Genomic DNA, 22,862 nt, shown 5'->3' with positions numbered 1-22,862 from the left:
ATCGTCCATCTTACCCTCGACAGCTTTGATCTTCTCCATCTTTTCCCTTTGTCGTTCCTCCTGCAGAAGTCTCTCCTCTTCTCGTCGCTGCTCGGCCAGCAGGACCTGCCTGTCTAGCTCATCATCTTTCCTCTTCTCTTCCTCTGTTCCAGCCTTCTGATTGTCCTGAATACATGCACACAACCCTGTTATTCTACTCTGGTCTCATATTACGACAGTTTGTAATGAATGTGTGAAAGCTGATAGTCACATTTCTCCGTATTGCTCATCTCTCCATATTACTCTTAAGCATTGAATATAAGGAATAACATTCAGAGGTAACCAAGACAAGTAGCATACCACACACACAAATGTACTGCTAAACCTCTCATTGCACAGAGATACATTGTATTAGCTCAAAACCCATTAAAATCAAAGTAAAACGGATATTATGCTCCTGTAATAGTATACCTAAATTTTAATAAAATAAAGAAACCCCCCCCCCCCCAAAAAAAAAAAAAACCCCAAACAAACACCCACCTCATCCTCTTGTTTAATGGGTTGTACAGAGAACCGTTGTGATGTGCGAACTGGATTTGGGTCAAGTAGTTTCTGCTTCTGCTCCCGCTCCTGAAGAGAAATTAAGTGAAGCGCTGGTTTTAATGTTTGTACTGTGGCCCTAATAAGACCATAAATTCATATCGATCTTAGATGATCCAATCACAAGTAGATAGCTCTTTAACATTTTTTAAATTAATAAAATCTTGTTTCAAACTAGAGCGAATGTTGGAATTAAAACCACCTTATCTCTCTCTTTCTCGACAACACTGGTATACTAAGTGCCATTGTCTGATTGAAAATAACAAAAGAAAACACATCTATTTGCATATAAAGCAGTATAGTGAGATCTGATCACAAGTGGTGAATGGAGAGGGTGTATGAAAATTCCTTTAAGTTTAATTCATTTCTGATTAAGCCTTCATGAGAGAGCGACAGATCATACCCTACATAAGCCAACACATTCGTGGGCCCTAGGGAGTTGTGGAGAAGCACTGAGTATTGAGAGGTCACTAACTCTACCCTCCCATCCCCCACAAGTCACCCTCTCTACTCTGCCGCCCGTATTCACCCACCTTTCCCTGGAGTGACAACCAAGCTGAGAGAGAAAAGAAAGAAATTGAACCATGTGTTGTTGACTCTACCAACCAAATTAAACAATTCTGGGTGAGAGGACATGTAAACGCACCCTGTCCAATTTGGCAATAGCACTACAGTTGTTACAGCATATTTAAATTCTGCAGAATTCATCTTGGGGTGGAATTCACATGAGCCTCATTTGGATCCAAATCCAAGATATATCACTGCTACAGATCCAGGTCATACAGTCAAGGGTGAAACACCAGCCAAGAGAGCTCTCTGTAGATCCTCAGAAGGCTTGTTTCTGTCTGAGACTGGCCTGTGCAGCTCATGCCAGAGTTCATCAGGAGAGCACAACAGTGGCCAACAGCCTCCTGGCTGATTTTATATGTACAAGTGAGAGGACAAATGAGGAAGGAAGATATGGGTGCGGTGTGAAAGGCAGAAAAGAGAAATGAAGAGACTGAGACAAGAGAAAGACATATTTTCACAATCTGATCTGCACTACCCTCCACAACTCTGTCCCGATTCCATTTCTGCCTTCCCTCAATGTGTGTCAATGGTATATCCTGGAGTTACACAAAATTCAAACTAACACAAAGATAGATTGCCTTTGGTGTCAAAGCTTAGAGAGGTCCAGAGAATCCTGAAGCACAGCACTGCTGTCACTCAAGAGACTACACTCTGCCTCAAGGTGAGCTCCCCCCCTGCTGTGTTTGCCCCGTGAAATGCTGGTGACAGCAGCATGAGACACGAAGGAAGAGGGATTCAAAGCACTATACGCACTGTGTTGGACATGCTTCTATGCACACACCCACATAAAATACACTATGTTATGATACTGATGAACGTTGAATGCTGAACATTTGCTTTCCAGCTGCTTTACTGGGAGGGGAGGATTTTCTTCATATACATCATGATAATTATGCCTTTTCCCCTGTTAATGCAAAACCAACAATTTGAAGACATTTTTTTAATGATTTGAGCAACATGGCCTCAGTCATTTCAAAGCAGAAGGGGGTTATGAAAGGTTTTAAGTAATTTCAACATGAAAGTGTCTGTAATCTTTAATCATACTTACCCAATATCGAAGAGAAAAAGAATGGCTTAAGAACTTATATTTGTTCTCAAATGAAGGCTGGACTGTCCAGCATGACAGCGAAATGTGTTTGTGTGATGAACAAACATTTATAGGCAAAAAGTATGTCTATAATCCACTTGTTAAGTACTTAACCAATTTCAAAGAAGATAATGATGACAGATGAGCATGACCTACTGCATGGCCAAGCACATTAAAATGAAGGCATGAATGAAGGCATAAGTTCTGTAGTCAAAGTAACTTGAGAGCATAGTTCTTTTAAATGAGGCTTAAGTAAAAGGCCTGAGGCGAACTCTTCAACAAGCAGGTGCGCAGAATTAAGAGCAAGCACAGGCCAGCTTTTCCTCGCTCCACCTGTCCAGCAGCTATACTAGGTAAGACTGTACAATCCCAATAACATCAACCGAACGAAGCAAAGCTGCTAAATGGAGACTGCGTTCAATCTTTCCAGCTCTGTTACTTAGACTAACAGTGTCAGAAAGTTTATTACCCCTGCAAGAGGGCTTCAAATAACAGCTCAAGTTAGGATTTGTGAAGTTGATTGCTAAATAAAACCTGGCAAACAGACTAAAAAACACTTTGGTGAACAATGAGCAATCATTCAATTGGCATTTTTAGATTTAGGCACATTTACAATGCTTTGGACTTGTTTATGAGCTGGTATTCAGACATCTCTGGGTAGAAGTTGATAAAATTGCATAAAAAAATGTGGACAATGGTTTAAGTAGACACCATTGGCTGTTGTAACAGGGACTAATGGCAATGTTTCTTCTGTGTCTGACCTTGTGCTCAATCATGCTGCTGATCTCTGGCAGAAAGTTCTGACTGATGACACGATAGAGGTGACGGTCCTGTGGTGAGGTTTTGTCCTTCATGCTTTCTGCCAGTCTCACCCACTGTTCTTCTGTATCACAAATGAGGGACCAAGTGCCTCGCTTATGGCCTGGCAGAAGCAAAGAGGAGAAACATTGGCATTTTCTTTGAGTGGAAAGTAATTAGATACTACCAAGTAAGGCAATCTTGAGGTCAAAACATAAATAAAACAGATTCTTCGATGGAATCAGCATGAAAAATACATTGATTATATTGCTGAGGTCAAGTCACCTTTTCTTGGGGGAGAGTCCTCCAGTCCATTTTCTGTCTTGACTTCTGAAATTTCTCTTTCCAGCTCTCTGAAAGTAAAATATAATCATTACGAGGATCCAAAACATAGAAACAAAAAGCAAAAGTTATAGAAGGGGGAAAAAAAGCAACACAGTTATAATGTAAAAGAAGCGGTCCTTAACTTGAGCATGATATTTCATTACATTTCTTAATGACATTTAGGTTTCTTGGAATTAAAGGGAAAAAAAAAATCTGCCTACAACTGGATTCACATGGTTGGAGACTACATGACCAAGAAACAACCAACTATTTATTACTTTTCAGATAAGACAGGAGGCTGTAAGTCACTCAACAGTTGACTGGGCAAAGGAAACAATAAATCAAAAACCTGATCTCTGGGCCTCATAATTTCAGAAAACGTATAAATGCTATTATGACAGTTCTTCTTTTGCTTTGTATGATATTGTACAAAACTCTGATTAACATCTGATATCACACAAACAGCACAAGGCAAAACAAACCACCATTGCATCTGCAGTGACAGATAAAAGCATGCATTGTATTGATATAACCGGTAGATCTGTGTACTACACGCACAATTTCATTACTATACAACAGCAATTCTCTGCAATATACTGTTGACTATAACAGCAAACTAAATTTTGTTGTTACCCCAGTTGAGGGTCATCCAACTTTCTCTTCTTTGGTGGTCTTCCCCTTTTCTTTTTCTCTGGTAATGCTAGTTCAGGAGGTTCACTGTTGGATAAACAATCAAAGTAGAAAGCCTTTTAAAATTACAGCCTGTTAACGAGGGTAATTCACAATGGGATCATACTATAATTAACCCTTAACAGACCTGTAGACAAGTGGGAAACCATCACAGCAATTACATTTACCACATGCCCTAGTTAATCGCAGAAAACACTACCAGTGGCATAATGATCACTCTCGTACAATGAACAGATGAATAGCATCCAGTGTTATCTACCTGATCTTGTCAGCTTTCCTCTTGACTGGCTCTTCTTTGTACATACGAGTGCCATAAAAATACCAGTAGAGGGCTCCGTTTCCATCTTGTCCCAATGGTTCAACCCGCAGGCTGTCAGCTTCCAGTCCCTGAGAGAAGGGTGGGGGTGAGGACTTTAAATCATGTGTAAGACTGTCTAAATCTTAAGTCATTAGGGAATGATGTCATGCTGTCCTTTCAGCCTATATGGCTATGAATCATATACAGACATTAGGCGCATTTAGTTTATCACTAATTGAATTTGATACATTAATTAAAAAAAATCTCTCATGAGAAAACGGGTAAATATATGGGAGTAAATTGCTGACTGACAGACAACATGGGAATATAACTGTCAAGTTATTTACAATCAAACCTTTGTTTATGCCACTATACATATTTGTGTACCTTAAGCAAGTCAAAGACATCGGCAGCATCCAGACGGTAATCACATAGCCGGTGCAGCAGTTCCACCTGAGTGCGAGGGGGGAGATTCTCAAAGGGCCCCTCCCTGAGTGGGTTGGGTTTCCCCTCTTCTAGTTCCCACCTGTAACTGATGATGTCGTCCAGATAACTGCTAAATGCTTGGGGGCTTAAGAGCAAAGCAAAACAGAAGATGTTGACAGGAAGTGAGGAAATGTGCCAAGTTTCTCAGAACCACAGTAAGAAAACATTTTCAGTGGCAAATAAAAAAAATACTGAAATAAATGTGATAAATAATTTGGCCTTGTATTGTAGTATAAGAAATTCATTAGAAACCTTTGGAGCGGGGCATTTCTTTATGCCATGACAAACATTATACCAACAGAGCACACAGAAAAATTTTTCTGGCTGATGCACTTACAAATTATCAATATTTTTGGTTGAATTTTTTATCTAACCCCCTAACCCTGGCCGTTAACGTTAATAATGTTAAATGAAATAATCAAAAAAGAAATTAGAAAGATCCTTTTTTGGAGGGTCTGTTTAACTCCGTCAGTGCGGAGCAATTCTACCAATTAAATCCCAAAATGCTGTCTAAACATTGCAAAGCCAACAGATCAAGCTTCATTATCAACTAAAGCACTAGTTTAAGTAATAGTTTAGTGTTTAAAAGATGTGATAGTTTAAAAGAAAAAGTTGAGTTTTTTTTCAGTGGGAGTTGGTTTGTATCTCCGCTAAGAGTGGAAGCCAGTGAATAAATGCTGATTCCTGTTCAGGTGTAGCTGATTTTTCTATAAACATTAATTTACAACTCAGACCAACTGAAGAACCGCTTCAGGCAGGGGTAATATCTATGTACAAACGAAAAGAAAGCGGGAAAGAAAATATGTTTATGTTGAATGTCTGGACTACACAGCTGCAGGTTCCTCCTCCCACTACCCCACCTCTATCTTTCTTTCTATCCCTCACTCTCTAACATCCTCCCTCCTTCATTTCCCCTGCTCTGGCAGAGCGTTTAACACGTGCAGATGAAAAGGGCAGCTCTGTGAAAGGCCAGTGCTGAGCAGCCACCCCCAGGATGCCAGCGCCTGTCTAGTCCAATAAAGCAGGTTGTCCTCCTGTTAAAGGCTGCCTGGATGGAAAAAGAGGATCACTTCTGCCCCTCTTCTTATCAGTTTACTTGTACCATTATGCTAATTTCTAATGATGTGCTAGTGGGAGGTGTACAAAAGGGAAAGCCCCAAGAGAAAGAAATCACGTGGGGATTTAAATAACAACCTCTGCTATATACTCACTTTCTCCCATCCCTACATCACAGGAACAACAGACGTTTCAGTGGCTACGCAGATCTCATTCTCATATAGTAGAGTAAGATTTTACCAGAGTCTTAATATATCATGTGGTGAGCAAATTCTGAGTTCTCTGCGAGTCATAGTGCCAATGACACACACTTCCTATGACGGCTCTCGTGTGTGCTGAATAATTTGAGGTAGATGAAAAAACTTGTGTTCTGATGCGCTAAATAAAAAGACAAAAACAAACAAAAAACATGTTCTGAAATTGACTGACTGATCAGTTTCAGATTTAATCAGTTTCTTGATTTGAGGTGTGGCTCAGAAATTTGTTTGTAAAAAAACAAAAACATGTTTCTTCATTTAAGTGGGCAAAGAATTATTGTTTTTATAGATGACAAAAGTCTTGTAACATCCATAGTTAATTAAACATTTCAAATGATTCTCAATCATGATGGAAAGAGCACAAAAAAGACTTCTTTCCTTTCCTTTGTACTTCTTGTATGTCATTCCCAACCTTTGCTATTTGTTGCCAAAACATGACAAGACAGTTAATTTCAGTAAATATATTGACAGTGGTTTCAGACTTTGCCGATATACTAGAAACTTACGTGATGTCAGTGCGCTGGTAGCATCCCTGCAACAGACAGGCAATGAGGTCACCAAGGAAGTCCAAGTCCTGCTCTGACAGCGCTTTCTCCAACTCCTGGACACAAAGAAGAAACAAGGGTGAGCGCACTTACAAACATTAGTACTTGCCTAACAGACAAAGACATATTAAGATATTGTTGAAAGTGTAACATACAGCATTAGTACATGCTGCCACATCTTTGCAATAATAGAAAAAGAGTTGTGTCAAAGCCCAACTTTTAATAAAGTGAAATAAAGTGAAGTGTTTAAAAGTGTTGGTATCATTGTGAGGTAATCTGGCAGAAGCAGACAGCAGGAGGGAAGGTTGGAATTTGCAACTTGTCTGATTATGGCTTCTTGGTTTGTCAGAGGTTGTTTGGCTGAAGCTGAGGTTCAAGTTCAGCTATGACCCCTCTCCTGCCTGGCATTGTGTTTCAGCCATTGAGGTTTTATGAAGCGGCAGTAACCAGCCGAGCAACCTCAAAAAGATCTGAAAGCTCTAAGGAGAGAAGGCAGGCAGCAGGGGCCTAGAGCTACAACACAGCCATGCCCCCACCTCTTCTCTGCTGACCAACCCCGAACAGCTTCCCAGCATGCACTGCTCTCCGCAATGGTACCCACCCAAAGACCCTGGAGTGGTGGGGGCTCAGAAGGCAGAAATGCTAATCCAAAGTGCTCTGTCAGCCAAGTGTCCATTTCACTTAAAGCCCCCTTTTTCTGGATGCAAAGCAGCCCTCTCAGGCTGAACCTCAACCAGTTGCTCTTCAGAAAAAGAACATGGCTGCCAGCAGCTGACCACTCCTCATTTCTCTTAATGACTGCAACTACGCACCTATGTAATTACAAATTAAAATTCTCATCTGTGTGTCATGCCAGCTTCAAGTAGGGGGAAAAAAAAAAAAAAAAAAGGGAGGATGAAATTATCTCAAGGATTTGGAGGCACATTTAATTATTCTGCATTTATTCCTTTCTCCCCCGTCTGCCTCTCTCTAGAGAAACACGGGTGAGCTCAGAGATCGCCAAAGGTCACCATACACACCTCCTGGCCACAGAGGATGACGGAAGCCAGGAGCCAACAAGTCAGCACGATGAGAAACAGAAGGGGAGGAGGAGAGGGACAGAAAGGAGGTTGGGAAAGAAGTTGAAAAACAGGATAAGATAAATGTTTCTGCTTGAGATTAGAAGAGAAAAAAGTACAAGAGAAACACTGAGGGGACAGTCTGATCCTGCCTCAAGCTTCCAGAGTAAAGAAAATGTGTCTGATGTTGCAAAGTCTCATGACTCATAGGAAGAACAGTTCATTAAGTTTTATTAGCACCTTCTAATGGCCAATTTAAAAACCTACAGATCAATATGCTGACAATGGCAAAAAAGACAAATGAATGGTTTGAGAGACAACTCAGGCAACATTACAAGTTACAGTTAAAATAAGTGATTTAAACCTTTTAGATGGTGAATGCATCACTTCAATATGCTGCTAACCTACAGCACAAGCAAATACCAAAAATAATTATCTTTCGGTAATGCCCTGTCCAATATCAGTTTAACAATCAGCTGGCAGATTTCCACATTCATTCACAGAGCAAGACCAAACAGAATTTGGTCATGTTGGCGATTCAGTGGCGATACCAGCAAATTAGACTCATACTGTTGCTGTAACAATGGATGTGCACATTCTGGAGAGCTGTGTCCTAATCTTGAGCTCTGATCATTTAAGGATAGAAAGAACGACTTGTCTATCTCTTTGGGTAGAGGAGTGTGTGTACAGGATGGCAAGAGATCTGTCACACTCCTTTGTACATCCTGGACCTCTGTCATGCAGCCTCTGGGCCAGAATGAGCCCATCCATCAGACACAAACTGCACTTTGATCACACTGTGAAAAAGCTGGGGGCCACAGCTGGGGGAAGATTGGAGAGTTGAGTACAGCACGGCAGAGTGGAGAGCTTGTTATAGCCTGTGGATTAACACCACTGTGCCCCACCTTTGAAGTGCCACACAGCATCTCAAATGGCAGAGGCAAGGGAAATTAACGTGGTGTCCGTGCACTTTCTTCAGCAATCCATCCATCCAGCCGATCTTTCTGGTGTCAACAAAGACTCAGTTTGATGAAGGACTGTGATGGGACACGCCAGTGCAGCTGTAGCAACTTTCCCCCCAGATAACCTCATACACCCAAAACAATGAGCAAACTACTACACTACAACATGACTCACAACTGCGGACTAGCATAGTCAGACGAATATGCTCACTTTTATGGACAGCCATTCAATTATACACGTGTCAACAGAATGAGCACAGTGGACTGTTGTGGCTGTTTCACATTAATGATCAATCAGACGCAAAGATAAGAGAGCTGGACAAGTGATAGGCTACAAAGAGCAGAAATCACAGAGCCAAACAGTCAGAGTTATCACTAAGCTACTGCTATGAACAAAACAAGCTTTTCATATTCACACACTAAGACAAAGATTGAAGGGTGAGTCAAGGCGTAGTCAAAAGGTGTGTCATCACCACAGCCCCTCTCTAGGCTTTACTTAAGCGGTTCACCCCAAAGGTATTTGCCACTTCTATCACCCAATTCCCTGCTGTTTCTTCCTCTACCCCTAACTTCACTGGTCTGAGCACTTATTACTCTTGTCCACACCATTTTCCTCCCCCTGTCTTGGTGTCTAGTATCTGGGTGGGGGGGCTCTGAGGCATTCCTTTATGCCTTATCTCTATTCTCCCCACAGACATTGTCATTAGAACAGCTAGCTGCCTCCAGTTTAGAAGAAGACACTGCACACACCTCGCAATAAGTGAGAGGGTGATTGGCAGTAATTCACTGGCAAAGCAAAGCAAAAAAAAAAAAAAAAGAACGCCATATCTACCCTAGATGTTTGGAAATCTCCACTGAAAACAACTTCAGGCACCGTCACCGTCCACCTGTGGAATTAATTGAAAGAGCATGCCACTGTGTCTCAGATGGCCTTGCCACACATAATGTACCTCCACTACTAACGTAACAGAAAAAATATTTTTTTCCTCAAAAAGATTGCTTTACTGCATGTGTGAGGGTCATAAACCACTTAAGTCCTAATGTTGTCCATTACTATACTACTAGCGCATGTAATGTTTCAAATATCTTCCTTCAGTCTGAAGTAACTGGCATTGTGAAATGCTGACCTGACATAAAACCTGAAACTGATTTGCAAATAACAGTTTCACATTGTAATTTGAATGGGGAAAAATGCGCTGCCATCACGTGACTTCGAGCGTCTCAAGGTCAAGTAGAATCTTATTCTTCACCGTTAGAAACAAATTAAGACAACTCCTGCTTACTATGCTTTGATAAAACCTATGGTAAACATAACATTTTTATAAACATTAACCCCCACCCTACCACATTTGTGTGCTTGTCTCAGTCATCTGACTTGCACATTAGCCTTTAGTTTGCAGGTAAGTCCTCATTCGCGTTGACACTATGACGATGCTTTGCATCGTAGTTGGGTCAATAAGTCAGTATACACTTCCAGTCATATGATATACATGTCTAACTTAGCTGAAAATGAGCCCAAGAAATTGAGTAATACCACATAATCAACGCAGGGTTTAATGATACCAACCAGAGATGAACACCAAAAGGAAGTACTAACAAGTTTTCAGTACCTGAGTGGTAAATGTTAAAGAAACAAATAACCAAGAAGCATAGGGTGTGATTTTATTTTTTGAAGAGATGAAGCATGAAGGCAAAACTGATATTTCAAGCAGACTTAAAGGCAAAGCAGGCCGTCTACATTTGCAGATAACAGTAAAATGTGCTTGTCTAAGTAGACAATAGGGCCTCATCATGTGTCACAAACTAAATCTCTCGAGACAGAAAGAAAGCAGACATAAATTTGTGTATTTGTGCCTGGCCCATGTCGGCAGTAGAAAAGGGAGAAGGGCTTGTGATAAGCAGTGCAACAGCTCCAAGGCTGTGACAGAGCCACAGAGACCTCAGTATCAGGGGGTTGGCCTCTGGCTACCCTCACAGCAAACACTTTCCATGCCACTGCTGTTAACAGCTCCTCTGGGGTCTATATCACCAACAGTTGGAGAACGTATGCATGGATAGCTGGAGGGGGAAGGGAGGCCTGTTTGTTGTGTAAAGGCTCTTCTCTCCTTTGCTTCTTTCTTTATTTCTTCCTCCCCCACTCCCCACCCACTTTCAGCTCACACATGGTTCCTCCAGGAACCATCATCTGACAACACCCTCCACCCCCACATGCAACCGCCTCCTGCCACATGACAAACACACATACATTGCCGTAACACCACAGGAAGACGCCCTCGCATCCTCAGGATGTACTCTTCATCTGATCAGAGGAAAGCATCAGCATATTGCCAGATATATCTGACTGCATTAAATAAGAAGCTGTTGGCTGAATAGCCTGCACAGCCATTCCTGATTTACAACAGGTCTGTTTGTCATTTTCTGCACTTCTGCTGCAACCCGCATTTTGACACGTTAAAGCAAATAGAGCTTCCAAAGGACACCATTTGCTCATGAAAACATGTGAAGAGAAAGAAATGACTATGGGTTGTTTTCAACAAGGTGTGGGAACAGTGGCAACACTAAATTTAACTCATATACCACCTGAAAGGGTAATTTCAACTTTCAGATGAATTTTACTATAGTGCCAATGTGAGGGCAAATTTGGCCAAACACTAGTAAAAACAAACAGTGGAGAGAGCCTTCTGGACGCAAGCGCTTTCCAGACAGATAAGGATCATTTGCCTTGTCCTGGCTCTCTGGCTATGTGGGTGAGGATCATTAAGCACAAGAGATGGGAGGCCACCCATTGCAGGAGCATGTTTCACACTTCCACTGTCTGCTCTAAAGAAGCCACGTCATCAACTTCCTCATATAAAAAGGAGCTTCCTGCTTCAGTTGACATCCCAATGGTCCCATTGTCTGACTGCATAAAGACACACCATGTATGTGCACGTACGTACACAAATAAGCCATCATTTTGACCACTGCATGACACAGATGACTTGTAGCCTTGGAGGTCAATGGATTAGACTTAAATTAAGAGGAAATGTTGCTTCACAGCGGAGATAAACAAAAAGGTACCCTTTACATAAAATGTTTGAAATTAAACAGCATACTGGGAATAGAAGATGACAATAAATTAAATTATGTATCCAAAATCGGCATGAAAAGTTGAAGATACTCTGTACATCTGTTATTTTAAAACTGGAAAAACTGTATGTGATGTCAATAAATTTTAACTCAATCGAGGATTTCAGTGCAAGATGAAGTAAAACTTAATAAAAAGGTGGAATTAATAAATAGACAGATTTTCTAATTTTATTCTGAGCATGTCTACAGCCAGCTGGCCATTGTCTATAGTATTTGCACTATTTAAATGAAACATTTAACAGAAGACATGTGGTGACATAGCATTGAGTCTTGTTGGCTCTATTTCTTTGAAGTCAGTGTAGCGTGTCAAGGTCCTGACATTCCCAAACAACAGCGCAAAGCTCCCAAGGTGCTTCGGCCTCATTCAGACTGACCTCTGTGAAAAAACCCAGCCCCCTAATTTATCTGAATGAGGCCAATCCATGATGCAACAGGGGTGCCAATGCAGAGGTCTTCAAAAAAAATAAAATAAAATAAAAACACTGCTAAAAACAGCATCATCTGACAAGGTGCCGCTCTTGCTAATTAAATATGAAAAACCACACATTTCTTGAATATTATGTTTCAGATACTCACCTGGGAATCATCAAATGAAAATTCAAATGACTGTCAGCTTGCTACCTTGAGGTATGATTAATGATGAGCCTACAGAGTCATGGTTCTATTCCTAAAACCAGCTTTCCTGCATTGTATTTCATTCTGTCACTAGTAAGAGGAACAGTATGCTCTCACTTTTTTTTTTTTTTGTTTTTTTAACTGGGCTGCTTTAGAACTGAACCCTTATTCAGACCAGATAATGGCTAAGCAGCAGGAAAGAAAAAATGGATGGACAATTAATATTGTGGAAACAAACAATATACAGAGATATGTAGTGTTGGAAAACACTTGCAAAGTATGACAACCGGACAAACTTTATTTTGTCCTGTAATTGGCTGTAACCCATGTCTTCAGCAAACTGTGTGCTAGTCAGGACCCTCATAAAAGCCCCACAGATCTATCCTGTCCTTTAGCAGAGAGATATCCGTCCTCAGAACTGCTCTAAAAAAAAAAAAAATAGCCTTTCAGTGCTCTCCACCTCTTTATCGCACTTCCTGTGCCTACTCTTTTTTTTGTCTATAGGAAGAAACAGCAGCATGTTCCAGAATAGATATTGCTTTACCACCTCTTACTGTAATGTTGAGTCAGACAGACAGATACACACCAACACAACCAAAACACAGTTTCATGGCAGGTTGAACACAGAAGATAACCAGGAAGCCTTCAAAGGCTCTTACTCGCCAAGTCCTGGGTTGGTGAAGTACTCATCACTTGTTTTGGCTCACTCTGCTTATATATGCTTCATAAGAGGCAGCAAAAACACAGAAGGAGAAAGCAACAGTGGAGGGATGCCGCCCCAGACTGGAGACAGAGAGAGGGAACCATGGGGAGCGGCAACAATGGAACTGGCTGAAACAAACCCCAGTGTATATGCCCCCTCTACCTCCCCCTCTAGGCACACAGTCCCCATGTGAAACCATCTGATACATGTACTTCTGCTCTTACTTGTCAATCACAATTGGGGGAGGGGCAACAACATCTTACAAAGCTTCTCTCACAGTGCACGCAAGGGAGGGTATTAAAAAAAGACATGCAAAAAGGTTCTTGATCTTTGAGGGGTATTCACAGAGTGTGAAAAAGTTTTAAGGGTGTTATGTGTAGTCTGATCTGGAAAGGAAAGTGTCAGAGGTTGGTGTCTGTGAGGCTTTAAGAAGGGCTGAGCAGGGGATGTGTCAGTGGGTGGGAGAGATGGAAAGAAAGGGAAGGGATGCAAAGGATGAGAGAACAGCACAGATCTGGGATGAAAGAGGATCATTGCTGTGTTACAGGGACGTTTCAATCTCCTCCTTGGAAATGACAATGGAGGTAAAGCAGGCATACATTAAATGTAAACACATTTTCTGTGGTTTCAGTTACTGATAACTGATGATATGTGAGGAGATATCAAAGAGTAATAACAGTAATAAAAAAAAAAATAATAATAATCACTTGCGCCACCCTCCACTTTTTTTTTTAAGTATTGCCACACAGCTGCACCACCAACCAAACTTGGCCCTCACATAAAAGCCCCCCTAACTTGAGGCCAGGTTGGTAACACCTATTAAGTAACTGGTATCTGCAGCTATAATCCACAAAAACTGTGGATTGGCAAAAGTGTGTGTCTGTCTGAAGTTGGGCCATGATGGAGCAACACTTAAGCCTTGATCCCATTCCCCTTGTTAATCCATTTTCCTTGTAGACAACAGAAACAAGGACGTGCTCACAGGCAGCCTGCTCTCGCTTATTTACCAGACCTAATAGGACTAAATCTTCTTTTACAATCACACAGGGGGGCTTTACAAAAAAAACAGGGAGCCCCTCCCCAGAAGGGTAGCAGCAGCAGCAGCACCCAGAGTGAAGAGCCTCCATCCTCCAGGGGGCAGGGAAAGAAAGAACCACCATCTGGGGTTTAGTCATGGTGATGCCAGGGGCTGAGGCTCAGGGACAGGGTGTCTGCTGGGGCTAGAGAAAGAGATGGGTTAGAGGGAACACCCCATACATTGGTATGGGATACTAGAAGCAACGATGTCAATCATGAATGGCGTTTGGGGAGAGATTAACGGTGAAACTAGTCTTTGGGCATGCATGAAGGTAATGATGAGGGATGATATTAAACAAGCACGACAGATAATACATGTTTACAGAGATCTTAAAGAAACTGCACACCCAAATCGATGTTACTCTGGCTGATCAGATATCTAGCTCTTTTGCTGTTGGGTGTATCGTTGTCGACAATTATGTCATCAAAGCAACTCTATGAACAAACAATAATGATTTCAACGTTCCACCCTAACAGGTGCAATAAAATAAAGAAGAGGGAGAGAGCTTCCAGTTAAGTACAGCCTGTACACACCCACACAGGCCTGACAAGAGGTCTAACCAGACAGAATGAGTGCAAATACCTGTGTGGGTGGAATATGGGTGTGTGACGACTTCGGTTCATTATTAAAACAAAAGTCTAACCTGATTTTTTCTTTTTAAATCAAAATAACATTAGCAAAGAAAAAAAGCCATGGATGAGAAACCTAAAACTGGAATTTCTAAAAAGTTAGTCTTAGTTGGAGGCATAAGATAACAAACAAAATAAACTGACATAGTTAAGAGTGCGCACACCCCCCATAATTTTGATATACAAACAACATACGGTGAAGAGCTCGTTCCAAAGAAAGGAAACGTATCTTTGGTTATTTGGAGTTGCTTCAGGTTTTTGGCATCAGATATAGAATAAACAACACTTCGCTGCAAAGTTTGTTTAAAGGTGGTTGCTCCCTCCGAAAAGAAGAAGACCGCTGCAGCCCAAGCACCACCGCCAAAACACAACCTAGCGTCTTGGAAACATTTACAAACTGCATCCCATATGATAAGAAAGGGGCGCGGTGGAAAGCGGTCATGGATGCAGTTGCGATGATATTTTATGTTTTTCTTTTTTTTAAGTTAGTTTGAGGGTGCACTGTGTCAGTTTGAAACCAGATTAAGCTTACTGAAAAGTTAGGTTACATTGTCACCGTTTACATTGGCAGGCAAGGCTTTCCATCTCTTTTTTTGGCTTGTTTATGATCTCCTTTTAACTCCAGAAGGGGAAAAAAATGTAATTAAAACTTGTTTTGAACAATTTGTCATTTGCAAACTGATTGTAGGGGGAGAGAAAAAAATGATTGATTTGATTTAAATTGTGAATCGGATTTGTTGTAATTAGGCCATATTGCCCAGTCCTAATTCACTTAGTAACAAAAAAAATAAACAATTATCCCAACATTGACCAACAAGCTCCGAATCTGCTAATCGCAACAAAGAGAATATAAAGATGTAAATAACCGAATTTAATTATTTAAAATGAACAAGATTGTCGTCATGTTACAAATCTTCAACACCACACTGAAGAGAATTCATCCATTAGTGCTCCTACAACAAACCTTTTATTATTATTATTAAAAACTGGGATGAAATTACAAAAAGAAGATCGACAAGCCAAAATTTGTTGTAACTTCTGTCAAGTGAAAGTGCATTTTCTTTGAGATTTTGGTTACTCATTCAATTCAAAAATCGCAGAAGACAAAATTCTCTTGAGTAAGTTACCAGGAACAGTGCTAAAAACAGATGGCACCAAAAGATGTCAATGATCAGTGATATATTAAGCAAGATGCCTTTTGAAACCCCTGCCAACTGCGTCTTGTGTGACTAAGTCTTCCGGGACATAACTTAAACCAGACCTGATGAAAAAGAACAAATGCTGTAACCCAAATGGCCAAAGAGTTGAAAATGTAAGGTTAAAAATAGATCCATGTTCTAACAATTAACCTTTGAAACTTACAGAAAAGTAGATATTTCAGAAGTTTGATTAGATTTGATTAGATAGCAGAGACCACTACTTTAATCTTCATCAGGACAATCAATCTCAAGACTGCTGGCTGGTTCTCTTTGAGCACCACTGTGTAATTTCCATTTCCATTAAAAGTATTAACAGAACGAAGTGTTAGAGAATGAGAATGTAGCAAATTGGAAATTGTATAGGGAAAAATTTAATTACAAGCCACAGCTTGATGTCTTCTAAATGTTTCATGTGTCTTAGCTCAACTGTACTTTAATATTGAAAATCTCCAAAGAGGAGCCCTAACAATATCAATGATGACAAGCACATGATGAAGATACATGGATTCAATGCATACGGATGTGCCAAACAGGCTGCCAGCAGAGCACGGACTGGGAAGATGACAGGGACAGAGGTCTTTGGCACCGAGGGCTATGTCTGGCAATAAAACACACATCACTGGAGAGCGAGTGACAGAGGCCTGTAGTGTCTGTTGGCTGTGGGATTTCAGGCATCATTTCAGATACACAGCCAAGAGACCAGATATACGTTACAGCGACCAAAAAGGCAAGCAAAGGGAGACAGTTGTGTTGACTCTGGACCTCCTTCCTGGAGATTGCCCTCTTGCTCTTCCATGCTGCTGTCCTTTCCCTTCTTTAACCGGCATCTCTAGGACAATTTTCTTCACATCCCCCCTTTCCCCTTCCTCTCCTCATTTTTTCTTGTCCAGCTCACCCACACACACAAACACACCCTTTCCAGCTACCTCCCTACGGCCTGAGGAAAGTGGAAACCAGTGACAGTGAAGTGTATCAGCCCAGGAACAATGTGCAGGGGACTGTTTTGTAAGGCTAGCCAAGAAGATTGCAGGAGACACCATTATCACAGACCAGCACCATAGAATGAAAAGTGCTGCTCCAACAGTACCACAGCAGCACTGTTGGACTGGCTCACTGAGTTTGTCAATATCCAGCCTGGTAGATGTTTCACAGGGTACAACTAACAAAAGTTTCTTCTAAAAGAGGAAAACAGGTGTTTCACTGACACGACTACAACAGTCAGTCAGTAGTCATTGCCATCCTGCATTTTCCATACTTGTGCCTCCAAAAGTCCAAATCTCAAAAACACTCCTTAGTGTTTTGTTGTTTTTTTTTTTGATGAAATATGGCAAATGTCAGAGAACCCATAAAGTTGAGTTCCACAACAAACCAGCGCTGGAGGGAGGCATGCACTTCACACCTTTTTATAGCTCTCACTCCCAAAAAGCTGGCATCACAATAAAAAAAAAAGATACAATACAAGAAATACTCTGACAAGGAGATCTGTTTGAGGCCCTCAGTGGGCACAATATTAACCTCTTCTGTGTGTAATATGGAGGGCCAGGCAGAAAAGCCTGACACAAATCGACAGCAGCAGAAGTAAAATACTGTGTCCACATGGAGGGACTGATGGTATGTCAGAGAATGTTGACACTAAAGCCCAAACCAGAGTGAAATCACTCGACACCCCCCCACTCTGTCATGACCAATGACATCTACTTCCTGAGCCCTTTCCCAACAACTGATTCTTGGGTAATTTAACCTGTGCATCCAGAAACAAGTTTACAGCTGGAGCTACCTGCCATGACCCAACCAATGTTATATCAGCAGAGGAAAAATTACTATAGTAGATCATTTTAATCGACTTTCTTTTCCATAGACTATACAAATCGAGCGAAAGGTAATTAAGAGTCACCTTAGGTGCTTCACCCATGAGAGTGCCCAGGCCAGCTTGTCTTGTTGTTGGTATTTGGCATTAAGCAAAACAAACATGCCTGCATGACAGTTTCCTCTTGGTTCTATGACACAATATTGTCAAAAAGTAAACACGTTAGATCCAAATAATCTGGAAAAAGAAATGGCCGACTACCGTTCTACATCACTGTTTAGTCAAATGGCCATTTGATTAGTTACCAGAGAACAAAAAAAAAAAAAAAAAAAAAACAGACTCACTGGAGAGGACATTGTCAGCTTGTTCCTTTTAAATTATTATATCAGACGTCTAGATACTTCTGGGGAAGTCCATTTATGAGTGTCCTTAGTGCGAAAAACACAGGGTTTAATCAAGGTAGTTTGTGTTCCCTAATTTTAGAACACCACAAACACTGGCATTTGTCCAAAAGCTTGCTTTGCTCGACAAATGGAGACGTGCACACAGGTGAGAAAGCAGAGCTTTTAAGCACTCTGCACACTTGTTGCCACAATGAGAGGTGGTGGGGAAGGTGTGACAAGGGGTTATATGAGCTGGACTCTTAGGTTCCATCTTTAGATGCATATTGTATTTTCAGATTACACAACAGGCCTATGCCAGTACAACACGATCTACAAATTTGGACATACTATAAATGTCCAAAGAGTGAAATTCTGGCTTGGCTCTTATCTTGACATTCAGTGGAACAAAAATCTCCATACAAAGACAGCCACTTTAGACTTCGGCAGATTTAAAATTACTGATATAAAGGAGAATTGGATTTGTACACTTGGTACACTAAGATAGCAGCTTGCTACAACCTGCAGAGAAGAGAAAGACAAATTTGCTTCCTTGTTGACATACCAGAGAGCAAATCATCAAATGACAAGACGGTCTTTGTAAGAACATACATTTCAGCTTATGACATGTATTCAATTCAGAACCTTGGTAGGTTTAACATGTAACATATTCTCATATGGTCACCAATTTCTCTCTCTCTCTAAAGTGTATTTCTTGTCCACCAGCTGACACTTTAGGGAACAATAACAAGATCAGCAAGACTGTGTCTGGAACAAAGATAATATGTACTTACAGTCAAACACCTACAGCAGTGTACTTCTTTTCCTGCTTACTACCAAGTCGTTATTATAATTACGGCTACAGATAATTTGTGGCAAATCAAAGAATCATGACCTTGGACACATGCATCTGATTAAGATGTCAAGTTTAAAGATTAAGACAATCTCAACATTTTCCTGAAATCCATCTTAAGGGGTGTAGCCACACGTGATCTGTTGTGTGATGCGGTTAAAGATTAATACATCAATTGCAATGAGTAGCAACCAAGCTCCCCAGTAAGTGAAACGACGGAAATAATTCTGTGATCTCTAAAAATGTTTGATAAGTAGAAAACCAATCAATCGTTTGCAGCTGGCTAACTCGATGTGGGCTTCAACAATGCGGATCTTGCGTGAATCCAAACACACGCCAGTGAGTGAGGCGACATCATAAGACCCTCAACTTTCACGTAAACTAAGCGCAGGGCGACTCCCCCCGGCTCGCTCTCCATTTAACAACAAAGCGATGCCTGCGCGTGTTTCTCTCTCTGAGGGGGTGGGAATGATTGAACGATGGATGCTGTTGATGCGTGATGTTGACCTCAAAGATTTCTTTACAGTGCAATCATTCACCTCCTGCGGAATGAACCATCTCGATGAGCTCTCTCGAACTGAAAACGATGTTTAGTGAATGTCTCTGTTCTGTTAACTCAAGACGCCGATAAAGTTGATTTATTAGTCCCGCCGTTATAATAAACGCAATTTATTCTGTCTAAGAACTCGGGAAGGATGAAAGATTTTAACCTCGAAACTTCTTGCAGCCCAGTGATCTCGAAAAACAAGCGTTTGAAGCGTCGCTTCTCACGACAAACGGGACTTGGGCAAGCAAACAATGCCTGAACAGCATCTGCGTCCCTATGGCTACCCGAGCCAGATGGCTTGAAACTCCTAGACAATAAATTCAAACCTCACACCATGAACTTAACTTTATCTGGCATGGAAGAGAGAAAAAAAAACAAAACAACCCAGAACAAAAATCACCACCAAAACGCATCTAGCAAGACCAACAAGATTTCAGATTGAAGCGTGACTTTTGGCTCTCTGTATATTATTTACAACAGTTAATAAATGGTGATCTAAATGAGATAACGCATTTTTTTTTCTTTTTCCCCCTAATCACATCACCCCATGAGTATCACCTTTACCTTATTTACTTGTTGTTTAAACGACCAGAACTAAGATCATTGTTAAACACAAACATGCTTGGTCTAGCCAAATGAAAACAAACGATTAGCACATGGTTGTTGTTCTTATCTAAAGTTACTTCGATCATCCGCAGGTACTAGAAAAAAAAAAAGGAATCCATTCGTGTTATTGGGGTCGTGAAATTATGCCGCCGCGTTATTCTACAGACGCCTGTTGTGACGTGTTTATTTAACTTTGAGGCAATGAGCCTGTAGAGCTAGCCTTCGTTAGCTGCGCTAATGAGCTGGTTAGCTCGTTACCTAACAGGATTGCCTCAGTAACGTTAACGCAGGAGAAGTTCAGACAACACGGCTAAGCTGGTTGATCGAATAGCTGGTGGGGTGGAAAAGGCGCTCGACACATCACGCAGGCAAAAAAGCTGACACAAACAACTTTTCATTTCCGCATTAAAACACATTCACGCTGATAGAAGTGAGCACATTTGTCATTTACCTCTATTTCAAAGTCTGGGAGGTTGAATGCTGTCCTGAACAGCGAGCAGAAGTGGGCTATGGCGGGGACTTCCCACCAAGACTGGATCTCTTCCACAGAAACTGGACATCCCTGGGACATTTTCGGTCTGGAGAAATTGCGTGATGTTTATTTCTCACATCAGAAAGTAGTTTCTTCAGCGACTTATAACGCCTTCTTATCATTACAAATGCGACAAAACTTGCTGCTGCCGTCCTGTCCCAACAGTTGCCATTGCGACCCGGGAGCGCTACAATCTGTTTCAATCAGTCTCACCGGAGCTGAACAGATGGGGAGGGCGATACCACTGTGCGAGATGTAGGGGGGGGGGCGACCTTACTTAGCCCCGTACGTTAAACAATATACTAACCCAACAACGCATTGTGATGTCGAGTCTGTTTATCTTTCGCGATTGTAACGCACATTCGTCCAATATGTGGGCAGCCGAATTCATCTGTTCGTCGTGGCAGCAAAAGTCTGCGACCTACGGGACCCCGCCGGATCGACAGTGCGGCGGCTGTTTAAAGGGAATGCTCGTGAATGGTGAATGAATAAAGAACTGAGAGGTGTGAGTCAGGTAACTTCTCCGAAGTTACACTAATGTGCTTTCCCCGATTGGTTGTTTTAATGTCTCACCAGGGGTCCTTTCATCCGATCACAGTTCGGTGCAGAGATCTGTCAGGTACATATTCAATTTGCCAATGACGTTGTAAACAACGTCGTTGAGACTGTGTTAGACAATACGCTGTGCAGGGGCTCCCCCCAACGTAATATCTGAAAAAGTGCATGCTGTTAGATTGTTGTGCTCGGTTACAGGGAGTAACAAAGCTCGTGTCACAGATGGACACTCGCGCCCATGTGTCCTGTTTTACTACGAAATATCAGACTTGATAGTCGTGTTGCTTGTGCGAATTCGGTTGTTTTTTTGTTTTTTTTTTTCATGCCATTTAAAAATGTGAAAACAAATGTTGTTATAAATATTACAGCGGTATTCAGACCAGAACAGATTTCATAAGGACGAAAATCTAATTCTGATTTAGATCTGGCCTAGATGACACATAACCCATCCTCCAAAGTTCAGTGCATTTAGTATTTGCTTTTAGTTAGCAGTTGTGCAAAAAGTGGCAATATTTGCCCTGAAGGTGGCATTAGATGAAAGGTAATGGGTCCCTTCTAGCTCAAAAGCTTCACCATAATTAGCTTCATTAGTTTTAAGAGACATGTAAATTGACATTTTGGCCTAAGGGTGGTGCAAGAGGCGTGCTCAGGAGTTCGCCAAGCTGGAAAGGGTTTACAGAGCCAAGCATCATCTTATATACTTTCTCATATATAGATTTTATATAACATATACACGTATTTAGCCACATACACACTGAAATTAAATATTATAACATATATTTATTATACAGCGTGGGTTGAGTAACCCTTAATTAGCAAAAGTTCCATTTGGAACAAAGCCATTTCTTTAGTCACAAGTCATATGAAATCCATCCATCCATCCATCTTCATCTGCATATCCAGGGTTGGGTTGCGGAAGTCAGATGAAATATTGTGGTAGGTAGGTTTGAATTACTCAGAGATCACATCTAAATTTGTGCTATACAGATGCTTGACATATAGCAGGAACAATCCTTTAAGTTGTCCAACTAAATTATTGAGGCATTTTGACATAGCGTATAATATAGCAAGTCAAAAATAATCTATAAAATAATCTAAAATAATTAGTCCAACCAAACAGCAGAATTTCCCCCAAGAGATTAATAAAGTGTTTGAGGTTCCGATTTCTATACTTTATGAAAGTACAATTAAGACGTATGGAGTTCACTAGTCTAGCTGGCTCTGGATAGAAGGTGTGTTTGAGCTTAGTTGCTTAGGTCTTAAGGCTCTGCAACGTCTTGCCCAAGGAGAAGGGGTCGAACAGTCCATGGGCCATCGCCACGATGTGGGATGCACTCGACTTCCCTCCATGTTACTGGTGTTCTGATGACAGTTGTGGAGCATGCCATCAAACAGGGGAAGGTGCTGGAAAGCAACATAACGGGGTCTGCAACATTGAACTCAAAGGCATGATATCAGCGCTAAAGGAAGGGTCATAGGGTCACCAAGAGGTCACTGAGTACCATAAGAATGACATAAG

The 22,862-nt window shown here is 41.2% G+C and overlaps 1 protein-coding gene across 1 annotated transcript in view; it reads right to left on the bottom strand.

The window, feature by feature from the left end:
• Positions 1-20,967, bottom strand: part of cecr2 (CECR2 histone acetyl-lysine reader) — a 30,687-nt gene extending 9,720 nt beyond the window's left edge. Inside the window, exons 1-9 of the mRNA XM_029523038.1 lie at positions 20,708-20,967; positions 6,652-6,746; positions 4,734-4,917; positions 4,308-4,435; positions 3,992-4,075; positions 3,320-3,387; positions 2,998-3,158; positions 520-609; positions 15-165 (exon numbers count right to left, since the gene is read on the bottom strand). Coding sequence (XP_029378898.1) covers positions 15-165; positions 520-609; positions 2,998-3,158; positions 3,320-3,387; positions 3,992-4,075; positions 4,308-4,435; positions 4,734-4,917; positions 6,652-6,746; positions 20,708-20,827 — 1,081 coding nt within the window. The 5' untranslated portion in view covers positions 20,828-20,967. The remainder of the gene's footprint in view (positions 1-14; positions 166-519; positions 610-2,997; positions 3,159-3,319; positions 3,388-3,991; positions 4,076-4,307; positions 4,436-4,733; positions 4,918-6,651; positions 6,747-20,707) is intronic.
• Between the last annotated feature and the right edge of the window lie 1,895 nt (positions 20,968-22,862).

The sequence above is a fragment of the Echeneis naucrates genome, chromosome 16 (genome assembly GCF_900963305.1).
Source record: "Echeneis naucrates chromosome 16, fEcheNa1.1, whole genome shotgun sequence".
NCBI lineage: Eukaryota > Metazoa > Chordata > Actinopteri > Carangiformes > Echeneidae > Echeneis > Echeneis naucrates.
The sequence above is the reverse complement of the archived record's forward strand: the minus strand, read 5'-3'. Positions and strand labels throughout refer to the sequence as shown.